General features: G+C 42.9%; 1 protein-coding gene across 1 annotated transcript in view; it reads right to left on the minus strand.

The window, feature by feature from the left end:
• Positions 1-12128, minus strand: part of epb41l4b (erythrocyte membrane protein band 4.1 like 4B) — a 547093-nt gene that overhangs the window by 198852 nt on the left and 336113 nt on the right. The window contains exon 9 of the mRNA XM_051936130.1: positions 10110-10198. Coding sequence (XP_051792090.1) covers positions 10110-10198 — 89 coding nt within the window. The remainder of the gene's footprint in view (positions 1-10109; positions 10199-12128) is intronic.

Below are 12128 nucleotides of genomic sequence, written 5' to 3' on the forward strand. Positions count from 1 at the left end.
TATGACAATGCTAAACACTAAGCAGTGCATGACATAAAAAAGACAAGAACCAAGAATCTAACAATACTACTTTAACAAGCAAAAAGTTGTATATAATACATACAGGCAGATTGAAACAAGAAAGAACCTTCAGCTTCTTTCACATTACCATAAGGCCCATCTTTTCAGCAAAAAAAATAAATGTCCCAAAAACAAACAAAAAAAAAGTTTCTGACCAGCATTTAGGAAATGTGAGAAGACTACTTCAATAGGAAAAAAAATATTCTGCAAAGGCATTTAAAAGATTTTGATTTGTAAAGTACAGTATAAGGAAAAAAGCCAGCAATATATTTAAAGGTAGAATAATTTTTACAGGTCAGATCTTACTGATAAGCTATATTTCATAACAAAAAATGTTAATATTAAAGTCTTTTTCCACTAATGTGGATCTATGAGAATATATTAGTGATGAATTTCCTGCTATGTTCATTAATCACTTCAAGGTCAATTTTCTACATAGAAATTTATTGACATACACAGAGTTGCAAACCATGATATGTCAACTGATAGAGCATTTTTCTGGAAGAATGATATGGTTGATTTAAGAAAATAATCACACTCTGTGAAAATTATTATATCTTAACATGTTCAGACATGGAAACCGAATCCAATTAACAGAAATTCTGTTTTGAAATTTTTACCCATGAAAAACCCAGAGAAATCTTTATTTGCGGCAAAAACAATAAAAGGCCTCAAGAACAAATGAAACCATATTTGTAATTAACATGTCGAAATCTTGACTAGACTGTTTTATCCCCCAGTCAAGCTGTTTAGCTACCCAGATTCTGCAGTGGCATGAGCTATGCTGTGCATGTCAAGCCCATCTTGTTACATTAAGCTTATCCACCCACTAAATGTTAGACCACCAATTGATCCACTCTTCTCTTCTGATTTACATGAAATTGTTTCACATCATGATTTTTCCAAAATGTCCACATGAAAGAATACTTTTTGCTATTAAAAGATAGAAAAATGTGACCGTTCACCTATAAGTTTACAAATATAGAAAACTGTGTTTGCATGTTACTTTTTGTTGACAGAATCCATGTTTTTTAATAGTATTGCAAGAAGCTGCCAACCAGGTATCAAAGACAAACTTTAAAACTCTTTTTGCAGTACCCCTCTAAAGGGAGCAGAATTGGTATATTTTTCTATTGTGTTGTTTTGTAGACAACTGCAGAAGCTTATTTGAGATAATTCTTGAAGAGCTGGTCAAGTTTGCAGATCCAAGCTAGGTGGATTGGCAGATAATCTAGAATCTGTTGAATCATTACAGAGGGACATGGATAGCATACAGACAGTTTTGTGGTACATGAAATTAAATGTGAGTAAATGTAATGTATTATACATAGTAAGTAAAAATGTTAGGATTAAATACACAATGGGAGGTTTGAAAATTGAAGGTAGCGATTATGAGAAATATAGGAGACTGATCACTATACTTTGGCAGACAGTGTTCAGAGGCCATTAAAAAGGCTAACAGAATATTGGGTTATATAGCACAACGTGTGGAGTTCAAGTCCACGGAGGTTTTGCTCAAGCTTTATAAGGCAAATGTTAGACTTCAACTAGAGTAATGTGTATAGCTTTGGTCTCCAGTCTACAAAAATGACATAGCAGCACTACAAAAGGTTTAGAGAAGACTGACTTCAGGGCTACAGAGGATGAGTTATCAGGAAAGATTAAAAGAGCTGAGCCTTTTCTGTTTATGAAAAAGGACATTAAGAGGAGATATGATTAACGTGTTTAAGATTATGAAGGAATTAGTAGAGTGAATCATGCCTATCACTTTAAAATGAGTTCAGCAAAAACAAAGGGACACAGTTGAAAATGTGTTAAGGGTCAATTTTGCACAAACATTAGGATGTTTATCTTTACGCAGAGAAGCATAATCACATGGAATACATTACAATGTACTGTACTGTGGTACACAGTAGAACTTTTAGAACCTTATTGTTATTTTGGAAGAATTAAGTGCATAGGACTAGTGAACTGTGTTGGTCTGAATGGCTTGTTCTTGTCTAAATTGTTGTAATGCTCTTTATATAAAAAATATGGCATCACCCCATTTATTGGATACCAACAATTCTAGTCAATAGATGTATGGAGTTTGCTTGCTTGCTTTTGTACATGTCTGTTTGGCTTTTCTTCAAACACAGTCATTTTCTTTCTGATATGAACATACCAGTTATGCAAATAATTAATGGTGCATTCCACAATACTCCAGAAGAATACTGAGAGGAATGCAAGGTCAACTGCAGAAAATATTATATTCAAAGTGGATCTTGCAGTGATTCAGAATGCTTAAGGAAGACTTAATGTCACACGATGAAGTAACTGAGGAGTATTTTGGACTAGGTAAATTAAAGCCTGTATCCAAAACTTATGAGAAGACCTAGAACCGAGAGCAAGTAATTATGTTTTGTTTTGGTAATTTTTGCCATTTTTAGGGATTCTATCCTTGCCGTTTTATGTTACTCTTTGTTGTGGTGTGCAAAATCTGCATATTTTTGTCTATATTTTTCATTATATTTTGCTCAAGACAACACTAGATGAACTTAAATACAGGACACATCAAAGCATATCCTCTTCCCAAATTGTACCTCACTTTTAAAACTGCTGTTCAAACAAAAACAGGAAGACAATGGTGATGCCTCAGGCTATCAATTACTTTATAACCTCAGAAAGGATGGACATCTGGGACAACAAGTTGGTAAATGGGTTTACAGCCTAGGAAAGGAAGACATGCTAGTAGGTACTACGCAAGATCAGAAGCTGTATTGATTGGGAAAATGGATGTACTCAAACTGATGAGAGTTTGAGCAAATTCATTCATCTTATCGACAGCCAGCCAATCAAGTGCACGTAGCAATCACACCTTGCAAAACCCCCGGAAGAATTTTATAATAAATATGCCTCATCTGAAGAGTGACATCAAAAGACAACAGAACGACATCAGAGGAGGGCGAGAGCAACATCAGAAGAGGGTTCCAGCAACGTGCAGCCATTTCCATCTGATTGTCAGAAAAGTATTTCATGAACAGCTTCGAGTGCTAGATCACAAGCCGCCTGCGACATTCATCCTTGACATCTTTACCTTTTAATAAGCTTTTTCTAAAGACTAAATATATCCAGACTTTACTATCAATCTTTTTTCTATCCATTGTTCCCATATTTGGTATTATTATTCATGTAATAAATATCACGCTGCTTTTAACTTTATATGCTTTGTCTTCATGTCTAAAGTGATTGAAGTAATAAAGTACATTTTTTTGAGCACCTAGTGCAGCCAGAGGTTTTCCATAGGCTCATCTGTGCTGTGAGGTTTAATAAGGCTGAGGGTGAGAGCTCCACCCAATAGTAGGGAAAAGTACAAAAAGTAAGGCATTCTTGGTTGATAAATGGCCAAGGATGTTGAGCCTTTGCAGTTTGAATGTATTTCTAGAGACCAAAGTAATATTTAGGTCTGAGATATATTTTAAACATTGTATGTTGTTTGTGGGCGGCACGGTGGCGCAGTGGGTAGCGCTGCTGCCTCGCAGTTGGGAGACCTGGGGACCTGGGTTCGCTTCCCGGGTCCTCCCTGCGTGGAGTTTGCATGTTCTCCCCGTGTCTGCATGGGTTTCCTCCGGGCGCTCCGGTTTCCTCCCACAGTCCAAAGACATGCAGGTTAGGTGGATTGGCGATTCTAAATTGGCCCTAGTGTGTGCTTGGTGTATGGGTGTGTCCTGCGGTGGGTTGGCACCCTGCCCGGGATTGGTTCCTGCCTTGTGCCCTGTGTTGGCTGGGATTGGCTCCAGCAGACCCCTGTGACCCTGTGTTCGGATTCAGCGGGTTGGAAAATGGATGGATGGATGGATGTTGTTTGTGCTGAAAGTAAGTAAGTCTCCCCTCCTTTAACCGCCACCTTATCGTGGTGGAGGGGTTTGCGTGTCCCAATGATCCTAGGAGCTCTGTTGTCCGGGGCTTTATGCCCCTGGTAGGGTCACCCAAGGCAAAGTTGTCCTAGGTGAGGGATGAGACAAAGAGCGGTTTAAACCTCCTATGATGAAAGAAAACTTTGGACGGCGTTTTCCCTTGCCCGGACACGGGTCACCGGGGCCCCCCTCTGGAGCCAGGCCTGGAGGTGGGGCTCGATGGCGAGCGCCTGGTGGCCGGGCCTGCACCCATGGGGCTCGGCCGGGCACAGACCGAAGAGGCAACGTGGGTCCCACTTCCCATGGGCTCACCACCTATGAGAGGGGCCAAGGAGGTTGGGTGCAGTGTGAGTTGGGTGGTGGCCGAAGGCGGGGACCTTGGCTGTCCGATCCTCGGCTACAGAAGCTGGCTCTTGGGACGTGGAATGTCACCTCTCTGAAGGGGAAGGAGCCTGAGCTAGTGCGCGAGGTTGAGAGGTTCCGGCTAGATATAGTTGGACTCACCTCGACGCACAGCTTGGACTCTGGAACCAATCTCCTTGAGAGGGGCTGGACTCTGTACCACTCTGGAGTTGCCCCCGGTGAGAGGCGCCGAGCGGGTGTGGGTATACTTATTGCCCCCCGACTTGGAGCCTGTTCATTGGGGTTTACCCCGGTAGACGAGAGGGTAGCCTCCCTCCGCCTTCGGGTCGGGGGGATGGGTCCTAACTGTTGTTTGTCCGTATGCTCCGACCCACCCTTTTTGGAGTCCCTGGAGGGGGGTGCTAGAGGGCATACCTTCTGGGGACTCCCTCGTTCTGCTGGGAGACTTCAATGCTCACGTGGGCAATGACACTGAGACCTGGAAGGGCGTGACTGGGAGGAATGGCCCCCCCGATCTGAACCCGAGCTGTGTTTTGTTATTGGACTTTTGTGCTCGTCACAGATTGTCCATAACGAACACCATGTTCAAGCATAGGGGTGTTCATATGTGCACTTGGCACCAGGACACCCTAGGCCTCAGGTCGATGATCGACTTTGTGGTCGTGTCATCGGACTAGCGGCCACATGTCTTGGACACTCGGGTGAAGAGAGGGGCGGAGCTGTCAACTGATCACCACCTGGTGGTGAGTTGGCTTCGATGGTGGGGGAGGATGCCGGTCAGGCGTGGTAGGCCCAAACGTGTTGTGAGGGTCTGCTGGGAACGTCTGGCAGAGCCCCCTGTCAGAAGTAGCTTCAACTCCCACCTCCGGCACAACTTCGACCACATCCCGAGGGAGGTGGGGGACATTGAGTCCGAATGGGCCATGTTTCGTGCCTCTATTGTTGAGGCAGCTGACCGGAGCTGTGGCCGTAAGGTGGTCGGTGCCTGTCGTGGCGGCAATCCCCGAACCCGTTGGTGGACACCAGCGGTGAGGGATGCAGTCAAGCTGAAGAAGGAGTCCTACAGGACCCTTTTGTCCTGTGGGACTCTGGAAGCAGCTGATAGGTACCGGCAGGCCAAGCGGAATGCGGCTTTGGTGGTTGCTGAGGCAAAAACTCGGGCGTGGGAGGAGTTTGGGGAGGCCATGGAGAACGACTTTCGGACGGCTTCGAGGAGATTCTGGTCCACCGTCCGGTGTCTCAGGAGGGGGAAGCAGTGCAGTGTCAACACTGTATATGGTGGTGATGGTGTGCTGCTGATCTCGACTCGGGACGTTGTGGGTCGGTGGGGGGAGTACTTCGAAGACCTCCTCAATCCCACTAACATGCCTTCCAATGAGGAAGCAGAGCCTGGGGACTCAGAGGTGGGCTCCCCCATCTCTGGGACTGAGGTCACCGAGGTGGTCAAAAAACTCCTTGGTGGCAGGGCCCCGGGGGTGGATGAGATACACCCGGAGTTCCTCAAGGCTCTGGATGTTGTAGGACTGTCTTGGTTGACACGCCTCTGCAACATCGCATGGACATCAGGGACAGTGCCTCTGGATTGGCAGACCGGGGTGGTGGTCCCCCTCTTTAAGAAAGGGGACCGGAGGGTGTGTTCCAACTACAGAGGAATCACACTCCTCAGCCTCCCTGGAAAAGTCTATTCGGGGGTCCTGGAGAGGAGGGTCCGTCGGATAGTCGAGCCTCGGATTCAGGAGGAACAGTGTGGTTTTCGTCCTGGTCGCGGAACAGTGGACCAGCTCTACACACTTAGCAGGGTCCTAGAGGGTGCATGGGAGTTTGCCCAACCAGTCTACATGTGTTTTGTGGATCTGGAAAAGGAGTTTGACCGTGTCCCTCGGGGAATCCTGTGGGGGGTACTCAGAGAGTATGGGATACCGGACCCCCTGATAAGGGCTGTTCGGTCCCTGTACGATCGGTGCCAGAGCCTGGTCCGCATTGCCGGCAGTAAGTCGAACCCATTTCCAGTGAGAGTTGGACTCCGCCAGGGCTGCTCTTTGTCACTGATTCTGTTCATAACTTTTATGGACAGAATTTCTAGGCGCAGCCAGGGCGTTGAGGGGGTCCGGTTTGGTGGACTCAGGATTGGGTCACTGCTTTTTGCAGATGATGTTGTCCTGTTTGCTTCATCAGGCCATGATCGTCAGCTCTCTCTGGATCGGTTCGCAGCCGAGTGTGAAGCGGCTGGGATGGGAATCAGCACCTCCAAATCCGAGACCATGGTCCTCATCCGGAAAAGGGTGGAGTGCCCTCTCAGGGTTGGTAGTGAGATCCTGCCCCAAGTGGAGGAGTTCAAGTATCTCGGGGTCTTGTTCACGAGTGAGGGAAGAATGGAGCGTGAGATCAACAGGCGGATCGGTGTGGCATCCGTAGTAATGCGGGCTCTGCATCGGTCTGTCGTGGTGAAAAAGGAGCTGAGCCGCAAGGCGAAGCTCTCAATTTACCAGTCGATCAATGTTCCTACCCTCACCTATGGTCATGAGCTATGGGTAGTGACCGAAAGAACGAGATCGCGAATATAAGCGGCTGAAATGAGTTTCCTCCGCAGGGTGTCTGGGCTTTCCCTTGAAGATAGGGTGAGAAGCTCAGTCATCCGGGAGGGGCTCAGAGTAGAGCCGCTGCTCCTCCGCATCGAGAGGAGTCAGATGAGGTGGCTCGGGCATCTGATCAGGATGCCTCCTGGACGCCTCCCTGGAGAGGTGTTCCGGGCACGTCTAACCGGGAGGAGGCCCTGGGGAAGACCCAGGACACGCTGGAGGAACTATGTCTACGCCTTGGGATTCTCCCGGAAGAGCTAGAAAAAGTGGCCGGGGAGAGGGAAGTCTGGGCATCTCTGCTCAAGCAGCTGCCCCCGCGACCTGAACTCGGATAAGCGGAAGAGGATGGATGGATGTAAGTAAGTCTCTTAAAATGCCAGAATACTGACAGACTGTGTTATTCCTAAGGCACTTGTGTGGTTTAACATGTTAGAGGTTAACCGGCTGTAATTGTGTCATTCGAAGGGCACTGTCAAATTTCTGTGTGTATGTGTGTTAATCTTAAGGTACGACAGTAGACTTACCCAGTGATGAACCTGATGAGTACACTAACCCATAGAAAAAGGGTAAGCAGAGGGAAATATTATGATAACACACTCTTGCTATGTTAACACATGTTGTTGTTCTCTTGCTATGATACCACATGTTGTTAAAGTGCAGGTCCTACATGTGTGCATGTGAATGCTGTCACAGGGGAATGGTTACACAGTCATGGTAGCCATCTTTAAAAGTGTGAGATATGTCCTCACTCAGTAAATGTGTGCAATTTGTTTATCAAAGCAAAAGACTTATAAGCTAAAGAAAACACCTTTCTAGGCAGTTTCTTTTGTTCTTTAATGGCATGGGGGTTTTGCAACAAGAAATCTGTTTTCCCATATTTTGTACATTGCAGTTTAATTCTTTCTGTATGTGATTTTTTTTTTTTATTGTTATAACAATGATGTCATCGTGGAGCAGAGCAATCTTGTTTAATGGAAATTGCATCATTGTCAGTCTTGGTACATGCCCTATTACATGTGACACCACTGTGGCTAGAATATACCGTATAAGAGGTATGCTTGGGACAATTCAAAAAATAAAATTACCTTATGTTTAGAAATGTATTATTTATTAGTTCTCCTTTTTAATTTTTAAACTAATTTTAAAATTTAACATTTCATTTTCTATCTTGTTCAGGTTTAACAAACTATCTCCTTCACTCCTTCCAGGAATTTAGATTTTTTGCAAAATTTTGTGATTTTGCTTTTTCTGTGCCCTACCTTTTGGCAGCCTGCACTTTGTCTTAACACAGAAGAAGCTAAATGATGCTTCATAGAAGACTGTAATGTTTGGACCTTATAACTGGCACTCTTTCATTTCTCTTTTGTGCAGTTTCATCTCTTTGTCAAATTTGTTAGGTTGATGAGAACTGTGCAAATTCATATCTGTTCTTAGGTTTTCTTTTTCTTTATGACCAATCTTGTCATTGAACTTACAATTCTGAATTATTCACTGACTTTGGCTTCCATGTTTACTTAGTGTTTCCTGACTCAGTTCCCCCTGAATACACTTTTTGGATATTCCTGCAAAAGCTTCTTGCCTCTCTAAAATTAACATTCTGTGTCTTGCAAATTTTACATGTACTAAAAAAAAACAGCGCTATTATGCAGGAAAGATTGTATCCATTTTTAACTGCCCTAGTTGTGTGGAGTGAATAATTATTCCTGCAAAACAGTGTAATCAAATAAAAACAGTAACATATAAAGCTTACATGACATTATTTCTGACCAAAGAAAACAAGAGAACTGAAACCAGGGGTGCATTTCAAAGACTTATTAAAATTTGGATTGTGTTAGTGGTCAAAACAGACTATACACACACATTTAATTCATTAACTGTTTTGGCAAAATAGACTTCTAAACTTTTTTTGGCTTAAATGAAGACTTGCTTTTGGCTGTGTGGTGAAATGCATTTAATCATTATATCAGGGAAACTATATAAATTTCCAGAAGCCTCATGTAAAAAACCTTTCTCAGATTCCATACAAAATTTTCCTAATGCTAGAAAGGCAAAAACAGAGTACGTGCACACACAAAATTTGGTTTAAAACAACAAAAAAAAAAACTTATAGATGTCAGGTTTCACACAAAGTTCCTTCATATACATCAAATCAGCTTATAACTATGTTCATGCACACCTGCTTTTAGCTACTTCCTGCCACCTTAGACCAGTAACCGTGTACAGTCCTAAAATGCACCCTTTTTGAATATGCATGATCTAATCACCATATAAATTTGGCCAAGTTCCTAACTGACGTCTTTGCTTCCAAACCATGGAAGAACATAAAAAAAAAAAAACGAAACTTCAGTGAATGTGAACTTGACTGCAGGTATTACTGACACGTGGAAGTGCTTTAGCAGTGACTAGGGGGGCCTGCTCCCCAACCAGAAAGGATGCACCACATTATTAAAATAAGTCTAAAAGGATACTTTTCCTCAAAATTTAAGGCCACAGTTAAAATAAATATGGTAATCAAGAAATTAGGGCAACAATGACAGTGTGGCTACTCTGTTGCCTGACAAAAGGAAGTCTGGGGGTTGCGTACTGGGTGATGCCTGTGTGGAGTTTGTAGGTGGGTCCATGTAGGTTTGCTCAAGTGTATAAAGTCGAAACATATGTAGGTTAAGTGAACTGGCAATGTTAACTCATGCCCTTATTTGTGTGTTTTTTCACCCTACAATTGGCTGGCACTCTGTACTGGGGGTTGTTCCTGCCTGTACTCATTGCCTGCTAGAATAGTCTACAGCTACCCCCTGCCCTGGATAAGCCAGTTTAGTAAACAATAGATCAACAAACACTACAGTTTAATGTATCCTGTCAAAAGCAACTCTCACTTGCACAGCACCAATCCCTAACACTAGAATCCCTGAAGCCTACGAAAAAACTCATAATCCTGGGCCACCTTAAATTCCTTCGCACCTCTCCATTAGCGTCTTTTGTTTTATAAATGTGTCAATCAGCACAAGCAGTAACAAACAAAATACCATTTGTTCACAAGTTTTAAAAGAGAACCCTTTTTTTCGGTGCTGAAATTAATTTATACAGAATTTTAAATGCACAAATGGTTGGCTATATGCTTGCTGATAATGAGTGTTAAAAAATATGAGTTGTAAATAGTCAATGTAAGATTATTGCCACTTTTAAAGATGAACCAAAATAATGAACAAATTACCAAAAAAACAGGCCTATTTTGTTGGCCCCTTCAAAAATCAATATTCCTGTTGGAGTCAAGCCAAGGGCATATTCACCACCATCTCTTCCCTAAAGAAAAAAAAAATATTATGAGAGAGACATGTTAAATGTTTTGGAATAAGTTTCAAGATAGATATACATCAATTAACCCAACAGTACAATGTCACTTTAACTGCTCAATGTACTTTACATACCTATTTTTACAATGAACAGGCTTAAAAAAACAGGTTCACAGTAAATTAATTACAGCAGGTGAGTTGAACTGAAGTCAAATGTGAAAAATCAACTTGATAATTATTGCTTGAAATTCAGAAGTGAAACAAAACGGTAGAATATATTATATATATATATATATATATATATATATATACACACACAATCAAGTTATTTTACTTATGTCTGTGGTGTAGCTGGTCCACAGCTCACGTCAAAAAGGCCACTTTTTAAAATAATCGTGGCTTAGTGAGGGGGCATGGTTTGTGTGGCCGAGCGGTTTCAAGGATGTTTGTGATGTGGGTGGTTCCCACTTAAGTGCACAGGTGAGGAGTTGTCCGCATCCGTAATTGTTCCCGGGAGCTGCTGATTGCCACAGCTGATCCACTTCCCCGTAATAAATAGAAGCACAAGGCGGCTAGTAGAGAGGGAGGGGGGGGGTGAGAGAGAGAGAAAGAAAGAGGACGAAGGTAAAGGAGGAGAAGACGGCAGGAAGCAGGAGGGAGAGAGCTGGTGCAGGAGAGAAGGAGAACGAGCGCAGGCTTGCGCTGATGACAAGCAGCTGGGACAGTGAGCCCGACTGGGGTGTTTGGCCAACACCCGAGGGCCGACGGTAGTGGTTGCTCCTGGTGAGCGCTTGTTGGGAGCAGAAGTGACCAGGAGAAGGTTGGCGGGAGTTGGAGATTTGGAATAGAATCCCCAGCATGAGAGTCCTGGCCATTGGGGGTAAGGCCAAGTCTCGGTCTGGTAGGGGCTAAACGAAGCCAGGGATTGGGAGGCCACCAGACCAGTTGAGTGAAGAAGGTCAGCTGCATGTAGGGTGACTCCCCTGGCCCCTGCCTAGCCTGGATGGGAGAAGTAGGGGAGTCACCAGTAAAACAGGGCACCATGCTTTGTGTTTTTAAAGAGACTGTTTCCAGGCATTGTTTTAACTTCATTTTTTTTTTTTTTTTTTAAAAAGGATGTTTATTTTCTAATGGATTTTAACCTCCACCGTTTTCACTTGTTTTTATGGATTATTAATTTAAAGATATGAAGCACTGCACTATTTATCTGAACACTTGTTTTGTTGGTTTTTTAATAAAAGCACTTTACACTTTTCCACCATCCTCTTGCTTTGTTGTGCCTCACTGCCTAGCCCGACAGTGTTGGGTTCAAAAGCTCCCACAAGCAAGATGGGAGAGTGGAGCGAACCCACTTCGTCACAATATCACACACATAGATCAATACTACTGTACAAGCTCATGCATTATTATATGAATTAATCCATTCAACATTATTTCCTTGCAATATAAAAAATATTACATATGGATGATAATTTCAAAGAATGTGAAACTGCATATTACTTGTTTGTGTTACTTGTATATGAGTTGTTCTCCCGCAATCCATCATACACCTGTAGTTTTGAGTCTAAAAGCATTTCTGCTTGAAAGGTAAGTTCATCTATTTAATATTTAACAAAATGTCAGCTAAATTTAATATAAAAAAATGAAAAAGAAAATCTAATTTCAGCAATGAAGAGCAAAGAAATAATCATAAAAGGCAAAAAACTCCAACACAAAACACATTATTAAGCAGTGTAATTTAGAGTCTCAAATTAATCTATCGGTATATTTGTATACTGTAAAAAGGAAACTCAAATCAATAATCAAATGAAAAATATACACAGAAGGAACCAAAGTCTAATGCTCTTGCTAAGACATTGCTGTCCTATTCAGACTATTATCTTCCAAATGAAATTAGCTTTCAGATGTACAGGGTTTTAAAATTTTCACCAACACAACAT

The sequence above is a fragment of the Erpetoichthys calabaricus genome, chromosome 13 (genome assembly GCF_900747795.2).
Source record: "Erpetoichthys calabaricus chromosome 13, fErpCal1.3, whole genome shotgun sequence".
NCBI classification, from domain to species: domain Eukaryota; kingdom Metazoa; phylum Chordata; class Cladistia; order Polypteriformes; family Polypteridae; genus Erpetoichthys; species Erpetoichthys calabaricus.